This window comes from Microcebus murinus, chromosome 27 (genome assembly GCF_040939455.1).
Source record: "Microcebus murinus isolate Inina chromosome 27, M.murinus_Inina_mat1.0, whole genome shotgun sequence".
Classification (NCBI taxonomy): domain Eukaryota; kingdom Metazoa; phylum Chordata; class Mammalia; order Primates; family Cheirogaleidae; genus Microcebus; species Microcebus murinus.
The window spans coordinates 2,668,035-2,685,499 of NC_134130.1; the positions used below are offsets into that span (position 1 = coordinate 2,668,035).

Here is a 17,465-nt window from a genome sequence, read left to right on the forward strand (position 1 = left end):
AATATATATACAAAAAATTAGCCGGGCATGGTGGCACATGCTTGTAGTCCCAGCTACTCGGGAGGCTGAGGCAGGAGGATTGTTTGAGCCCAGGAGTTTGAGGTTGCTGTGAGCTAGGCTGATGCCACGGCACTCTAGCCTGGGCAACGAAGTGAGACTCTGTCTCAAAAAAAAAAAAAAAAAAAAAAGACTTAATGGCAGAAAGTGGCAGGTTGATTTGGTATGTGTTCAAGTTCTCAAAATATTCCTTGAGGTGGGTTCCCTCCCTGTTTAGAGATGAGAAAACAAAGGCACAAAGGGCCAATGTAACTTGTCACCAATGTAAGGATGGAAACTGCAACCTAGAGAAAAACCCCTGCACGGAGGCTCCCGGAAACGGTCATTTACGGGCCACCGGGAGAGGCCAGAAATGCGAACACTGACCTATGACGTCATCGGGACGTTTAGAAGCGTAGCATCACCTGGACGTAGCCTCATTTCCCTTCCCGGACAGGTCCTCTGATAGTTGGGGCTGGTCTGAATCAAGCCTCTCATTGGGTACTTAATTCGTCAATCTGTTTCATTGTTCCAGTCTTCCGCCCCGCCTTCCTGAGCTCGCCTCTGATAGGCTGGCGTGGCCGTCACTTCAGAAAGGACCGCATTCCTTCCGCCTTTCTGCAGGACACCGAGGGCGAGGAGGGTGGATCCCAGGCAGCGCCCGCCCCCGGGGCTCTGCTTCCACCTCTGATTGGCTGAGTTTGATGCCAGTCGCTACTCCACCCCTCTCTGATTGGCCAGCCGGCCGCCGCTCTGCGCGGCGCCGGCTCCGCCCCCGTCGGGTATTTGTGGTGGGGCTGCGGAGTCGCCGATCCCGCCGGAAGCGCCAGGACAATGGGGACCCGGGACGACGAGTATGACTATCTATTCAAAGGTGCGGCGAGTGGGGCATAGACGGGCGAGGGCGCGGCGGCGAGGCGGCGGGCTGGCGGGCCAAGGCTGCGCTCCAGGCCGCTGGGCCTAAGCCGGAGCCCGGGGCTTGGTACTGGCGAGTCAGGCAGCCGGGAAGGCCGGGCCAGGCTGGGCTTCTTCAGCTTCGGGCCGGGGCGTGCGGCCATGTAGAGATGGTGGCCCAGAGAGGCTTGGGGGCCCAGGATGCGCTGGGGCGGGGCCGGGGACCAAAGGGGGTGGGGCCCGGAGTGGTGGGAGAGGCCGTTGGGGCGGGGCCTCTCGAGGGGGCGGGGCTTCCCTGGATTTGGCGCGTTGGGGTGGGTCGAAAGCTATTCGGCGTGGGTGCGGGGCCGTTAGAGGCGGGGCCAGGACTGGTGGGCGTGTCCAGTAGGTGGGTTGGGCCTGGCGGGTGGGGGCGGGGTTCCATGAAGCCTGGCCGGATTGGGGGCAGCGCATCTGGAGGCGGAGCCTTGGAGGGGAAGGCGTGGCGGACAGTGGTGCTTGGGTGAAGGTGGGGGAGCGAGGTGTATTTTGGGGGGAAGCCTTGGATTGGGGTGCGGACCCAGAATTGCACGGAGGGCCTCCTGTGTTGGAGGCCATAATTCTGTCTCTTAACCCTTGGAACTCTTAATAGCACTCACCCAGTACCTGCACTTTTCTGAGCACTTTACCTGCGGGAACTCATTTAAATCCTCCCCGCATCCCTGGGAGGTCGATATGGTCCAGCCTCTCTTTTTACAGACTGGGATGTTGAGGCCCAGAGAAGCAAGGACATAGCTGATAGGTGTTGGAGCAGGATTCAGCCCAGGCCAGCTGTGGACCTTACCACGTAGGGCGTGGGTCTTGGTGGGGGACCTTGCAGCCAGGATCTGGGACTTGGGGTTGTCAGATCACCTCCCCACAACACATCCGTGCGTATGGCCCGGGCATCCTGTTGGAGGATCTTCCCCACCCAAGGGACTGAGGGTTCTAGGAACATTAAGTAAGACCGAGGCAGATCAGGCGTCCATTGCTGACTTGGGGCCAGCTGGGAAGCTCCTTTACCCTGCCCCTCAAGCTGGGGAGCCTCCCTGCATGTTGCTGGAGTCCGTTGTTCCTCAGCTGGGCTGGTTTAGGGGTCACTGGCTTCACAGCACCTTCCATGCCAAGCTGGGCTTTGGCCAGGCCGTGTGCTGGCCATGCTGGGCTCCCTGCCTGGCAATAGCAACCCTTGGAAGCTAACCCCTGAGCCCTCGCTGGGTCCCTTCGCCCTGCTGCCTGCTCTGGGAGCGTCTGCTTCCTATGCCAGCTGTTGACACCTTCACCTCACTGAGTGGGCTGGCCATCCCTGGGAGTGTGCCGTGTCTAGAGCTGGCCTCGGATGACCCTTGAGTCTGTGGTATCATCCACCATCTTGGGGTCGTCGAGAGTGGGGCGGAGGTCTGCCTACCTGGGCTGTCCGTGCGGCGAAAGGCTTCCAGGCAGAGAGAGAGGGAGTGTCTCTGCAAAGGCTTAGAGTCGTCCCACTGTACTGTGGACTCTGGCAGCTGCAGGAAAGTTTGTGATGTCGACAGGGGTGCAGCTGTGTGGTTGGCAGGTGTCAGGCCCAAGGTCTCACTCTAGTGGCCAAGGGAAGCTTTGGAAAGGTTTTGGGGACTGGAGATCGGAACAGTCCCCTCTGGTGACGAGGGGAGCAGACTCTGGTCCTGTTGCAGCCAGTCCAGTCACTCCTCCCTGGGGCAGCTGCTCCCAGGTTGTGGGCTGGGCACCTACCCAGGGGTGGCACTGCCAGGGCAGGGTGCATTTCTCCCAAGGGCCACATCTAGGTTTCTGTGGTCATTCCCTGCTTGTTACTTTCACGCGTTATAAATACCCCAGCCCCGAGCGTTTGCCCGAGTCATCCTTTTGGCCTTTGGGTTATTTCCTTGAAGTGTGTTCCCAGAAGGACAGTTACTGGGTCAGGGGCAGTAGCGAGGCCGTGCGGTTCCCGGGACTCGTCTCTAGGGTCCACTTCCTGGAAACACGGATCTGGCTTCTGGGGCAGCTGGCATGGTTCTGGGGAGGGAGGGCCCCCGCCTGCCCCACTGCCCTCCCTGCCTGGCCGCCTTTCTCTGGGTCGAACAGGTGCCCTGCTGACCTTCTCGAGCTGGTTGGTAGCAAAAGTCTCATCCACAAGGTCAGCGTTCCCCCAGCTGGTCAGCTGATGTGTGACCTTCACAATGTAGACCTAGTAGGAGGACCCCTCTGTTCTCTCAATGTGTGTCTTAAAATCCGCTCCGATTTTCGATTTTCGTTCTGTTAAATAGGAAAAGGATGCTGCCTGTGGCTCTTGCAAATTACAAAGGAAGGAAGGAAGGGAGGGAGGTGGCAGGCAGGCCCCTAGCATTGCACTGCTTGCCATAATGTGGTGGGTTAATGGAAATGCAAATATGGAAACCTGATTTCGGAAACAGGCGTGCTGACCCCAGGGCCCAGGCCTGTCCACCCTTCCCAACAAGGGCGATGGGCTGGCCTTGGAGAGACATCCAGGTCACCACCGTACCAGAAGTGTTGACGGGGGCCAACTTTGTCACCATGTGGCTCTCGGGCCCAGCCACCTGTGGGGAGCCCCGCAGGAGCCAAGAGGACAGAGTTCCTCCCGCCCACCCTGTGGCAAGCTGGCCCGCCCTGCTCCTCCACCCCGCTCCCTGCTCCGGGCTTTAGTCGCCTTCCCTAGGCATGGAGGGGCCACACAGCTTTTGCTTGGGACGCTGGCTGCCCCTCTGTGCCGCCCTCTTTCTGCTGCCTTGTTTTCTTTGGTGGCCACTCCCGTTGGCTCCCTTGACCTCACAGCCAAGGCCAGAGGCTCCCCTGGGCAGTCCCCCGAGCGATGTTTGTTTTTCTCCCTGAACAGTCTCCGCCTCCCCCGGGAGTGCGATTGTTTATTTGTGCCTAATTTTAGATCCTTGCATTTATCTACTCTTTCAGCCATGGCCATTTTCCCAGCCTGCCCTTCGATCCCCGGGGGTGCCCCTGACTTTGCATCAGATGCACACTGGGCCATGGGGGCCTCCGTGGGAGCAGCTGTGTCCCCAAGGGCCACTGAGGCCTTCCCAGGGCCCTTCCCCCTTCCCCAGAGCCTCCGGCCCCCGGCTTCTGTGGGAAACTGGCTGTGGTGGCCCCAGGCCCCGTCCTCTGGGTGTGTCCACCCCTGGCCAAGGAGGGAGTGGCTGCTGGTCCCCAGGGAACAGGCCTGCTCCCCAGGCAGCTCCCGGCCCTCCTTCCTGGGCAGGCCTCGCTAGGCCTATTGTTCAGTTGCTGTTTGGGGACCCAAAGGTGCGATCTTCCCCATTTCGAATGGGGGCCCTGGTGCGGCCTGAATTGGGGACACAGTGCCCTGGATGGCCACTCAGTCCGCCTGAGCGCTAGGGTCGGGCCCCAGGGACACCACACTGTCACGGGGCAGGCCAGAGTGCCCGGAGCTCTGAGAGGTGCCAGCCTTTTGTCTTTGCCAACTGGGCTTGCCTGCTCTCCGAGCCAAGTGGCGTGTCTAGGGGGCCGTTTCCTGGCCAGCAAAGCCACCAACTTCTGTGGAAATGCTGGGAGCTGTGTCCTGAAGGGCCCTTTATTTCCTCAAGACAACAGACTGTTTTCTGTGCCCTCGACAATGCCGTGCTCATGCCCAGCCTCCCCGCGGGGCCACCTGTCTGCACCGGACGCTCTGTGCCAGGGACGGCCGGGCAGCACGGCCTTCCTGCGGTCCACCCGGGCGGTGGCCTCCACCGTTCTCATTGCACCCAGTGGGCTGGGGACTTGGCACGCTGGGTAGAGTGTCCCCAACTGTTCCATAGGAATAATAACATTTACATGTGTCCCAAGGGCGTCCCTGAGAACGTGGTAAACTGAGGCCCACAAAGCACTTAGGACCGGGCCTGGCCCAGGTCCTAAGGAGATTGTTGGCCACCAGCCTGGAGCACAGCTGATGGGCCCACGGGGTCCCCAGGGCTGTACAACTGGGGCACAGCTAGGGGGGGAGGGTGGGGGGGGACCCAGGCAAGGCCCAGTGTCCTGCGTCGTACCTGAGGACTCAGCAAACATCCCCAGCTGTGGCCAGGCTCCTGTGGCTGCCGAGGGAAGGAGGTGAGGGGCTGGTGGTGCGGGCGGTGTCCCCGCTGTCAGTCCAGCCTGGCCGTGGGCACAGGCCATGCTCACTCCATCTCTTTTCATCTTTCTCTGAAGTCAACTCGCCGGTCTGGTGGGCACCCGCGGTGTCGTGGGAGAATGCCCACCCTACTGCCACAGGTCTCGTGGGCCTGCCAGGCGGTGGTTATTTGGGGAGAGGGGGGGCATAGCCAAGGGGGTCTCAAAGGATAAGTAGGAGTTTGCTGGGTGCCCCAGGGGGACAGGGTGCTTGGAGCTGGGGAGGCTGCCAGGCTGGGTGCCCGGGGCCTCAGTGGCCCCTATGCGGTAGAACTAAGACCCCTGAGCCACGTGCTGAGGGGTGGACGAGGACAGCAGGTGAGGCGGTGAGTTGAGAGAGAAAGAGCTTAGGCCCTGGACCCAGAAGACCTGGGTTCAAATCCTGCCTGGATGACTTGCCAAGCACATGGCCCTGGACAAGGCTCTGCTTGCTTGGTGGGCACGGTTGGGAGGTGGGGGCTGGCCGGCAGATATACAGGGGCTCAGACCCCTTCTTCGCCCTCCCGCCCTGTGTGCCTTGGGCTGGTCATTCCCCATCTGAGCCTCAGTTTGCTCATCTGTAAAATGGGCAGCGCGAGGCTTCCACGAAGTGAGGCACCAAGAACTTCCTCAGCACAGACTCATTAAATGTTCTTTGTGTCCTTGTTCTCGTTGTACTTGGCTCTAAAGCCGCCAGCCGGAGGGGGTGCTGGGCCGGGTTGTGGGGGCCGCCTGATCTGCCCTCCCCTGTGGCCCAGGACTGGTGACCTGGGCACCCTCCAGGGGTGGATATGTCTCGGGGGCACGCCTGGGAGGCTCTGCCAGCGCTTTGGCGTTTGTTTGTTCGATTGACAGACATTCATCGGGTGCTTACTGGGTGCCGGCGCTGTGCCAGGGCCTGACTCCTGCCCTTGGGGCACACTGGCGAGAAAACACATGAGTGAAACCTGGCAAGTGCGGGGTGGCGAGAGTTGGTGGAGGGAAAGCCAGGCCGGGGAACAAGGAAGGTTGGGGGACAGCAAGGGCATCCTTGGCCAAGTGGCCTCTGAGGGATCCTATAAAGGAGATGAGGGAGGAGCCAGGCGGGTGCCTTGGGAAGGGGGTTCCAGGCAGAGGGCACAGCCCGTGCAAAGGCTCTGAGGCGGGAGGCACAGCGAGGAGGCGCATGTGGCTGGAGCAGAGGGAACTGGGGGAGAGAGGGAAGCAGGGAGGAGGAGAAAGGGACAGGGCAGGTGGGGGCAGGTGGCACAGGGCCTTGTGGGCCGTGGGGAGGACTTGGGCTTTTTCCCAAGGGGAGTGGGAGCCATGGAGGGCTCTGGGCAGAGAAGGGGCCAGACCTGACTTAGGTGCTCACAGGCGCCCTCTGGCTGCCGTGGGGAGGACAGCATTTTGGTTGAGGATGAGGGTGAACGCGGGGACCTCAGGGAGGAGGCTGGCTTGTAACCCAGACAGAGATGGTGGTGGCCTGGCCCAAGGTGGGGGCAGTGAAGGTGATCAGAAGTCTAGGCACGCAGACAACTTTCCTCCAAGGAGTTGCATTGAGACAGGAAAGAAGACCACACGTAAGCGTGTCGTTCCGTGAGTTTTCACCACCTGAGCTCACCTGTGTAAGCCACGAGAGGATCAGGAAACATCGCCAGCTCCCGGGGCACCCCTCCGCCCCCTTTCTCTGGGATCAGCTCTGGGATGGGACTCTTTTCTAAAGGGAGAACCCCAAGCCCGTCAGCACAGCAGCGCAGTGTGGCCGAGGGGAGGGCGGCCTGGTGGGCCCTGCTCTGCTCCCTGCGTGGGGCGGGACCCCCAGGGGAGGCCAGGGTCCTCCGTGTCAGCCAGGGCTCAGCTGCCAGCCTGCACCTCCCCAGTCCCGGGAGGGCCAGCCCTGCCCATCGCTGCCCAGGCTCAGTGGACACCCCTTCTTCGGGGCCATAGGTGACTGAGCCACCAGGCAGACCGGCTGGGGGTCCATGGCCCGTCTGGCTGGGGCATCTGGTGGTCGCTACCCGCTTCATTCACACCACGTGCACTTGGATGCACGCACACACGCATGTGCACGCACTGATGTCCCCTGCATGGGATGCTCTGGGTCCAGGCCCCTCCTGGATGATGTCACGTGGCCCCACCCCAAGCCTGGGCTGCCAGGACCCTAGAGGCTGTGCTTCCGAGGCGGGGCAGGAAATGCTTTACAGGGGTGGGAGGGAGGGACGTCCCCCAGCCTGCCCAGCCGGTGCCCCCTCTGCTCAGGGGGCTCCTGTTCCCGATGGTCCTCAGCACGGCTGCCCCCCACAGTCCCTTGTCTCCCTCCCAGCCCCCGCCCTGACTGCCCTTCTGGGCGGGGGTTTTCTTGGGGCGGGGCTGGGCTGGGTGGAGACCGGCCCTCCACCGCCATCGAGGCCGGCTCTCAGGCAGGGGCCGGGGACAGCAGCACACACGGTGCATGACCCCTGTGAGGATGCACACGAGCACAGCTGTGTGACCTCCCCTTGCACCCAGTCAGCAGGGCACCCCGACCCTGGGGGCAGGGGCGGCTGGCTCTGTCCCTTCCACGCCCCAGGGGGCACATTCTTGTAGGTCAAGGAACAGGCTGAATGTGGGTTTGGCTGGAGGGTTGAGGGCATGGGCACGGTGGCTCCTCATTTCCTGTCACTGAAAGCTCCAGAAACAGACCCTCCTAGGTGAGAACCGGGAGGACCACTGACCTTTCCCACGCTCCGGCCAAAACCTCAACTGTGATAATGACAGCCGCTCGCTCGTGTGCCTGTCCGTGTGCCGTGCGCTGGCTGGGTCACGACCACGCGTGTCCTTAACGTCCTCCTCCCGAGACGGCAGCTGTTACTGCCTTCCTGTTCACACGTTTGGAAAAGGCTGCCCAGAGAGGTTAAGTGACTTGCCCAGGGTCGCCCAGCTCTGGAATATTCTTGGGCTGCACCGGCTGCCCAGCCACCAGGCTGCAGGTGGAGGCTCAAGCCACCGCTGGCCAGGATGCCCAGGTCCCTTGCCCACGCAGGGACAGCCCTGCTCTGAGGACCAGAGACAGGCAGGGGTGTTGTGCCTTCCACAGTGGCTGTTTCGCTTCTGTGCCAGTTAGCACAGTGCCCGCGGGCTCCTCTGTGTCGGTCGCCCAGGGAGCCCCCGGAAGCTTCTGTGGGTGCGCGTGGGCGGCGCGTGGGGACTCACAGACCCTCCCCTCCCCTCTGTACCCCCCAAGTGGTGCTCATCGGGGACTCGGGCGTGGGCAAGAGCAACCTCCTGTCTCGCTTCACCCGCAACGAGTTCAACCTGGAGAGCAAGAGCACCATCGGCGTGGAGTTCGCCACCCGCAGCATCCAGGTGGACGGCAAGACCATCAAGGCGCAGATCTGGGACACAGCCGGCCAGGAGCGCTACCGCGCCATCACCTCCGCGTGCGTGTCTGGCGGCTGGGGCTGCCGAGTGGGGGGCGTGGGCGCGGGGCTTGGAAGGATGTGTAGGAGTTGGGCGGGACGAGGCAAGAGCATGGGAGTGGAGGGCGGAGGAACGCCCAGCCCCCACCTTCAGAGGCGCCCAGGAGCTGAGGGACCCTCAGGCAGAGCAGTGTCCTCCCTGGCCACACCGGGACACCGGGGGGTTACTGGGTGCCCGGTGGGCAGCGAAGGTCTGGCTGGGGTCACTACTTCCCGTCCCCATCCCACCCCAGCCCCCCTCCTCCCCCTGCTCCCCTCTGAGCTGCGACTCGCGCCTTGTCCACACTGATCCTGTCCTCCCACCCGGGCCCGGGCCCTGTGCCTCTCCGCGGCCTCCCAGCCATCAGGCCCCACTTGGGCTGCTGCTTCCGGGAGCCCTCCCAACCCCTGGCCATTTCCCACCACCTCACTCCGCCACGTTGCTGTCCCTGCACTCCCTCCCTGTCTCCTTGGCGGTCCTTGCCTGGCCCTGCATGGGGCAGGGGAGAAGCATCGGTGCTCTGCGCAGCAGTGGCCTTCTCTCTGCACGGCTGTGGTTTCCTTCTCCCCCCTTTATTGGTGACCTCATGGTGTCTTCTGCCCCCAGGCCCCCAGCCCCCTCTCAGGCCCCCACACTCCCGAGCAGGATGCAGGGAGCAGAGCTGGGGCCTCTGGACAGGTGTCCCTCCCCTAAGGCCACGATGGCCGCCCCGTGGCTGGGCTCTGTGTAGGACGAGTGTGCCGCGTTCCCGTGAGGCCACTGCTGCCCACGGCCCCAGAGGGCGTCCAGGCCCAGAGCGGCTCACCGGACCTGCCCCGCAGGTACTACCGCGGCGCGGTGGGTGCCCTGCTGGTGTACGACATCGCCAAGCACCTGACCTACGAGAACGTGGAGCGCTGGCTGAAGGAGCTGCGGGACCACGCGGACAGCAACATTGTCATCATGCTGGTGGGCAACAAGAGCGACCTGCGCCACCTGCGGGCCGTGCCCACGGACGAGGCCCGCGCCTTCGCAGGTGAGTCCCGCCGCCTCCGAGGGCAGGATGGAGACTGAAGCATCAGGGAAGTATCCGGAAAGCAGGAGGCCCCTCCCACGGTGCCAGGGCCCCTGGCTGCAGGGCCAGCCTCCCCTCCCTGAAGACTGGCCATCGGTGCCTCAGGCCAGTCCAGCAGGCAGGTGGGGTCCCCGAGAGAGGGCGGGAGCCAGACACCTCCCCGCTCACCTGGGCGGTTTTCTCTGTTCCAGAAAAGAACAACCTGTCCTTCATTGAGACCTCAGCCTTGGATTCCACCAACGTGGAGGAGGCGTTCAAGAACATCCTCACAGGTGGCCACGGGGCCTGGGTGGGCGCCCGTCTCGCAGGGGGTGGGGGTGCAGCCCCGGAGCCTGCGCCTGTTAAAGCTGCCCAGGCGGGACGTGGCATGCTCCCCGGGTCGGGCCAGACCCAGGCCTTGCTGGCGCACGGGTCACAGAGACCCCCTCCCCCAGCTCCGGTGGGCGGGCCCAGCCTGGGCTGGGCGACCAAACAGCCAGCAGGGCCAGCAGGGGCGCAGGTGCCACAGCGGCCCAGAGTCCCTTGGGCCCAGAGTCCCTTGGCCGGGCTTCCAGGAGTTCGCTTCTGAGGGAGGAGGGGCCTGTGCTCTCAGGGAACAAGGGGCCAGGGCTGGAGGTGCCCGGATGTGGGTCCTGCCCTTACTGGGCAAGTGGTGGCCGCCCCTGGAGCCCTGCCCCTGTCCTCGTCTCCGATGTGTATTGGGGCACAGCGGGGACCTCAGGGAGGTGGTCACCGCGGGCGGGGCGGGCCGGGCATGCGGCTGGCTCACCTGGCATCTCCCGCCCCGTGCAGAGATCTACCGCATCGTGTCCCAGAAGCAGATCGCCGACCGCGCGGCCCACGACGAGTCCCCCGGCAACAACGTGGTGGACATCAGCGTGCCGCCCACCACGGACGGACAGAAGCCCAACAAGCTGCAGTGCTGCCAGAACCTGTGACCGCCCGCGCCTGCGCCCCAGCGTGCGTGCTCGTCTCCGCCTGCCCCACCACGGTGTCCTCCCACCCTGTCCCCACCGTCCCTGAGACCGGCTCGCTCCCGCCCTCCCAGCGAGCTCCGCACGGCCGGGCTGGGGCCCAGGAGGAGCAGGCGTCAGCGGCACCTCCCGGCCCGCCCGGGAAAGCTAGAAGCCCCGGCTCGGCCCCTGTGCCCGCTCGACCCGGTCCCCGCGGCGTCTCTGCGGGCTGGGGAGGGCGGCAGGATGGACAAGCCCGGCCGGAGACAAGGAGGACGGGCAGATGGAGCCGGCTTCTCCTGTTTTCCTCGGCAGACTCCAAGGAACGATTGCCTTCCTCCCTGTCTGGCCAGCTGGCCCCACTGGCCGGTCACCCCCACCCAGAACCCCACTCGGGGCTGAAGCCCGAAGAGCCACCAGGCAGCAGGGCCCGGACAGGCGGACCCTCTTGGCTCCGGGCACCGCCCGCTGCTCTGCGCACAGCCCGCGCTCTGGCCGCCCACCTCTGCGCGTGCGCGACCCCAGCTCCGCCTGCAGATTTGCTGGGAGACGCCTGTCCCCGTCTCGCCCTTCTCTTGCACGCAGCGCGCCCCTCGGCCCTCCCGGTCGCCCCCTCCGTCTCGTCTCCCCGTCTGGTCTGGAACCTGTTTGCAAGTGAAGCAATATCTCCGTGTTTTGTATATACAACCGCTCTTGTAGCCTTTGGTTTTTGTTATTGTAGAGAAACACAGATACTTTATACACTTTGTAAGATTTACGCCAAACCCCAGCTCTCGGATCTCTTATTCTCCCTGTGGCCCCCGCACTGTTCTGCCCCCCGCCTCATTTCTCTGGCCCGTTACTAAAATGTATAATCCGACTTCCTGTACAGAAACCTGCCACCGCGCCTCTGTCTTCTTTCTCTCCGCCAGGCGGCCACTCCTGAACCGAGGCCCCTCGATGCACGTTCCCCAGTGCAGGCGACCCCCCACCCCCCTACCCACCCAGTCCCACCTAGAAGACCAGGCTGGAGCCCTGGGGGGGCTTTGGGCTCCAACACCTGCCCCGGGCAAGAGGGAAGCCCCCTGAGCTGACCCAGCAGGCTTTGCACGTGTCACCACATGGCCACGGGCATCCTGGGGCCAGGGGAGGGTTGGATGGGGTGGTCAGGAAGGAGGGACAGCTGGGGGTGTGGCCCGAGAGGGTATCCTTGACCTTCAACTCCCTGGTCCTGGGACCGGCAGTCCAGCCGTCTGAGGGCGCCCCCTGGTGGACATGGGGGCAACTCGCTGTGCTCACTGCACCTGACTTCCAACCCCTGCTTAAGGCCCACCTGCTGCCCTGGGGTCCTGGTAATGGGGGGCTTGCCCAGAGGATGCCAGCTCTAGACTGTCACTAGAGGAAGGTCCAATGGGGGAATGCCCATGACAGGGACAAAGCAGGTGGCCTGGGGGTCCTCTGCCCTTCCCAGCATCCAGCTTGTCCACGATCGTGCGCAGGCCTGGTGAGAAGGCGAGGCCCTCCACCTTGTCCCAGGTGGCCTCCTGACCCGGTGGGTGCAACCAGCCTCTGTCCTGGAAGCTCCAGCTTTAGCCTCTGGCTAAAGAGGCGACTGTCACCTTGGATACCTGGAGGCCCAGGGAGACAGGACACAGGGCTGGCTCCCTCCTGGTCCTGGGCTCTGGTTCCCTGCCTGGAGGGACGGGCACTGCCAGACACAGCCACTCCAGGGGCTGTTGAGACGGGAGCCGGGGTGTGTGAGGGCCAACGCTAAAGACGGCAGCGTGGGGAGCAGCCAGGCACCCCACGCTCCAGGGCCCCCCACGCTGCAGGACCCCTTCCCACAGACCCGGGCTGGGCGTGTGGTGGACAGAAGCTTCAGGGGAGCCTGGGGAAGCAATGAGGCACCCCAAAGAGTCTCAAGCAGTCAGAAGATCAAATATTTCTGGAGCCTCCCCTATTTGCCAAGGCCTGGAGCAGAGACTGACATGCTGTCTGTCCCCTTAGGAGTCATGGGCCAGTGATGCTATTTTAATTACTCTAATTTCAACGCCTGTAATCTGAGCACTCTGGGAGGCCGAGGTGGGCAGATTGCTCAAGGTCAGGAGTTCGAAACCAGCCTGAGCAAGAGCAAGACCCCGTCTCTACTATAAATAGAAAGAAATTAATTGGCCGACTAATATATATAGAAAAAATTAGGCCAGGCGCGGTGGCTCACGCTTGTAATCCTAGCACTCTGGGAGGCCGAGGGGGGCGGATTGCTCAAGGTCAGGAGTTCAAAACCAGCCTGAGCAAGAGCGAGACCCCGTCTCTACTATAAATAGAAAGAAATTAATTGGCCAACTGATATATATATAAAAAAAAAAATTAGCTGGGCATGGTGGCGCATGCCTGTAGTCCCAGCTACTCAGGAGGCTGAGGCAGGAGGATCGCTTGAGCCCAGGAGTCTGAGGTTGCTGTGAGCTAGGCTGATGCCACGGCACTCACTCTAGCCTGGGCAACAAAGCGAGACTCTGTCTCAAAAAAAAAAAATGATAATCATTTCAGTGATTTAATAAGCACATCGTGCTCACTCTGTGCCAGGCTCTGTTCTCAGTCTTTTATAATGATGCCAACATATACATAACATAAAATGGACCCTTTTAACCCTTCCTAAGCGCACAGTTCTATGACATTAAGCACATTCGCAACGTCTACAACCATCAATACCCTCCGTCTCCAGAACTTTCTTGTCTTCCCAAACTGAAACTCTGTCCCCCTGAAACACTAACTCTCCACCCCCTCCGCAGCCCCTGGCACCTGCCATCCTACTTTCTATCTCTGTAGATCTAACAACTCTAGGGACCTCCTGTGAGTGGAATCACACAGGATTTGTCCTTCTATGTCTGCCCTATGTCACTCAGCATGATGTCCTCAGGTTCCATCCATGTGATAGCATTTGTCAGAATTTTCTTCTCCTTCTTCTTCTTCTTCTTTTCTGTGAGACAGAGTTTTGCTCTGTTACCCAGGCTAGAGTGCAGTGGTGCAACCATAGCTCACAAGCAGCCTCAAACTCCCAGGCTCAAACTATCCTCCTGTCTCAGCCTCCTGATGTAGCCAGGACTGCAGGCTGGTTCCACCATGCCTGGCTAATTTTTTAATTTTTTGTAAAGTCAGGGTCTTGCTATGCTGCCCAGGCTGGTCTCTAACTCCTGGCCTCAAGTGATCCTCTCACCTCAGCCTCCCAAAGCCCTGGGATTACAGGTGTGAGCCACCACACCTGGTTTGAATTTCCTTCCTTTTTAAGGCTGAATAATGTTCCATTGCACAAACACACCACATTGCATTCATTCATTCATCTGTTGGGTTGCTTCCACCTTTCGGCTACCATAAATCATGCCACTACGAACATCGGTGTACAGATATCTGTTTGAGTCCCAGCTTTCAATTCTTTTGGGTATATATCCAGAAGTGGAATGGCTGGTTCCTATAGCAATTCTATGTTTACATTTCTTTTCTTTTTTGAGACAGAATCTCACTTTGTTGCCCAGGCTAGAGTGAGTGCCGTGGCGTCAGCCTAGCTCACAGCAACCTCAAACTCCTGAGCTCAAGCAATCCTCCTGCCTCAGCCTCCCTGCCGAGTAGCTGGGACTACAGGCATGCACCACCATGCCCAGCTAATTTTTTCTATACATATTAGTTGGCCAATTAATGTCTTTCTATTTATAGTAGAGACGGGGGTCTCACTCTTGCTCTGGCTGGTCTCGAACTCCTGACCTTGAGCAATCCTCCCGCCTCGGCCTCCCAGAGTGCCGGGATTGCGAGCGTGAGCCATCACGCCTGGCCTCTGTTTACATTTCTTAGGAACCACGTTAAATCTTCAACAAATCATTAGCTGGTATTTGCAACAACCCTAGGAAGTGGGCATAATATACCGGCCCCATTTTATGGACAGAGAACAGAAATTTGACTCAACCAAGGAAGGTCTGACAATTAGTAAGTTGCAAGCAGATTTCCAACCCAGAGCTTTTCCAATTTATGAGCTTCTCCCTGTATTTATTGAGCACTTTCTATGAGCCACAAAGCTCTAAGACATGGATAAAATGCCCAGATAAAGGACTGGGAGGAAGTATACCAAAACATTTCTAAATATTTTTATTATGGAAAAATCTAAACATACAAACATGGAGAAATTTTTTTAAAGCAATGCATCCTTTATATTTAGTTTCATAGTCTGAATTTTGCTGGTGACATTCCAATAGTGTCATTTTTTTTCTTGTTTTTTAAATTTGAGATAAAATTCACATAACAGGCAGGGCATGGTAGGAGAGATTAGTGTTTACTCATGGTTTGATAGACAGATATGTAAATGTCTTATACATGCATGTGTATTACGATGAGAAAGCCAGGAATTAATGATATCCTGGTAGCAATGAGTACACCAGGCACCCAGATCTTGGTTTCTAAATATCATTTTCCACTAAAAGAAACCAGGGCTCCTTGGAGAAATGGTTGATCCCAGGGCTGGGGCAAGGAAAAATACAAGACGAGTCAGCCCAGAACATTTTGGTGAGCAAGTTAGTAAGGAAGTGCTCCAAGATGGAATTAGAAAATCATCATTTGGCAGCCATCAAAATAGTAATTGATGCAAGCAAGAATCTTCAAGGGCTATTAAATTGGTAGATATTAAATTTGTTGAGGAACAGGATATGTAATTAGTTTCAAAATATCTTCCCATAAAGCACTTATTAATAAGTGCAACATGCTAATCTACGCTGAAGAAAGTGGATTAGTGGCAGACACTATTTTGACCAAGTTAGCATAATCAGCAAAGGACAAAATCGCCATTGTATGCATCCTGAAAATACAATATCACTTCTACGGTTCCTGCCACAAATTTTTAGTCTTAAGGAAATACTAGACAATTCCAGAGAGAATGACTTTCTTCAAAATGACTAGCCTGTCATTTTCAAAAGTATCAAGGTCATGAAGACAAAGAAAGATTGAGGAAATGTTCCAAACAGAAAGAGACTAAATTAGAGTCACATAACAGCGAAATACAACACTTAATCCTGGGATGGAATTTTCGGAAATTTTCAATGGGCCCTGGGAATGACGTGGTAATATTGAATCTATATTCATTTCTTGATTTTGAAGGTTATCCTGTGATTATGTGGAAAAGTGTGCTTATCCTTAGGAAATATATATTTCTTTTTCTTTTTTGAGCTATAGTCTCACTTTGTTGCCCAGGCTAGAGTGAGTGCCGTGGCGTCAGCCTAGCTCACAGCAACCTCAGACTCCTGGGCTCAAGCGATCCTCCTGCCTCAGCCTCCGGAGCAGCTGGGACTACAGGCATGCGCCACCATGCCCGGCTGATTTTTTCTCTATATATTAGTTGGCCAATTAATTTCTTTCTATTTATAGTAGAGACGGGGTCTCGCTCTTGCTCAGGCTGGTTTCGAACTCCTGACCTCAAGCAATCTACCTGCCTCGGCCTCCCAGAGTGCTAGGTTTACAGAAGTGAGCCACTGCGCCCGGCCTAGGAAATATATATTTCCTTGATCGCTTGAGCCCAGCAGTTCGAGGCTACAGTGAGCTAGGATGGTGCCTCTGCACTCCAGCCTGGGCAAGAAGTGACATCCTGTCTCTAAGAAAAAAAAGAAAAAAAGAAAAAACAAAGTATGCAGGAGGATAAAGATGCGCATAGATTATATGCAACTACTATACTATTTTATATCAGAGACTTGAGCATCCGTGGATTTTGGTATCTGAGAGAAGTGCTGGAACCAATCTCTCATGGATACCAAGGAATGACTGTATATAAAATATTTACATGGATGTCAAGTCAAATATATAAAACAGGATATATTTTTTAAAGCCTAGCTTCCATCCTTTGTCCACTCCCTTGTACTCCTTCCCTCCATAAGTAATCTAAAAAGTGTTATGATTTATCTTTCCATTTAAAAAAGAATGTAGGCTAGGGCAATACAACAAAATTTAACTAAGGTAACTGAGCAGATCTATATATTCAATAAATACAGGGCAGAAGGGGAAGAGAGTACTGGGAAATTCTCCATCCTGTCTCAGGGTCTTTGTGTGTTCCAGAACTCTCTGTCTAGGATCCTTTTCTCCTTTTTTTCTCCTAGGTAAGTAACCATTACGCATACCTTATACATCAGCTCAATTGCTCCTTCTTCAAGGAAATATTTTCAGACTTCCCAAATTATTCCAAGTTCTCATAACATGATATGCTCTCATCCTTACTTCCTGCATTTTTTTTTAAAAAACAGAGTCTCACTCTGTCACCCCAGGCTAGAGTGCCGTGGCGTCAGCCTAGCTCACAGCAACCTCAAACTCCTGGGCTCAAGCGATCCTCCTGCCTCAGCCTCCCGAGTAGCTGGGACTACAGGCGCGCACCGCCACACCTGGCTAATATTTTCTATTTTTAGTAGAAACAGGGTCTTGCTGTTGCTCAGGCTGGTCTTGAACTGCTGACCTTAAGTGATCCTCCTGCCTCAGCCTCCCAGAGTGCTAGGATTACAGGCATGAGCCACCACTCCTGGCCACTTCCTGCATTGTATCACATTTGTAATTAATAATTGATTAAGAATTTCATCCAGGCATTTGGGGATAAAAAAGGAACTTCAATGATGCAATAAATGTTCTGGTTTTAATGTTTTAAATCTTTTATTACTAATTCTGTCTCACTCTCTAGAGGCCGACAAAGGCAGCAATTTTTGTCTCACCCAACGTGGTGTCCCCAGTGCCTAGCACAGTGCCTGGCTCATAACAGGCCCTCCCTACTGATGTTTACTATATCTATTGAATGGATCTACTGCATTAATGAATGAATGAATGAATGAATGAATGATGAATAAATGATGTTGACTTTAGGCTCCTGCACGGCTCCCTAACCCCTGTAGGCTTCTCTCCTGTGTGCAATGTGATCATACAGTCTCTTCCTCCCTCAGGATCGATGAGAAGAGTAAGGGAGGTGAAGAACAGTTACAAATCAT

General features: G+C 57.7%; 1 protein-coding gene across 1 annotated transcript; it reads left to right on the forward strand.

The window, feature by feature from the left end:
• Positions 1-776: 776 nt before the first annotated feature.
• Positions 777-11,365, forward strand: RAB11B (RAB11B, member RAS oncogene family). The gene is made up of 5 exons (XM_012790807.3): positions 777-910; positions 8,270-8,465; positions 9,306-9,499; positions 9,730-9,810; positions 10,331-11,365. The coding sequence occupies exons 1-5, from the start codon at positions 871-873 to the stop codon at positions 10,474-10,476; spliced, it is 657 nt and encodes a 218-aa protein (XP_012646261.1). The 5' UTR covers positions 777-870; the 3' UTR covers positions 10,477-11,365.
• The last annotated feature ends 6,100 nt before the right edge of the window (positions 11,366-17,465 follow it).

Excerpts from the sequence above, each read along its gene's own strand:
- RAB11B (XM_012790807.3), top strand. The coding sequence starts at position 871 with ATGGGGACCCGGGACGACGAGTATGACTATCTATTCAAAG. Across the intron at positions 9,500-9,729 it reads CGAGGCCCGCGCCTTCGCAG|AAAAGAACAACCTGTCCTTC; the intron begins GTGAGTCCCGCC and ends TCTCTGTTCCAG. Across the intron at positions 9,811-10,330 it reads GTTCAAGAACATCCTCACAG|AGATCTACCGCATCGTGTCC; the intron begins GTGGCCACGGGG and ends CGCCCCGTGCAG.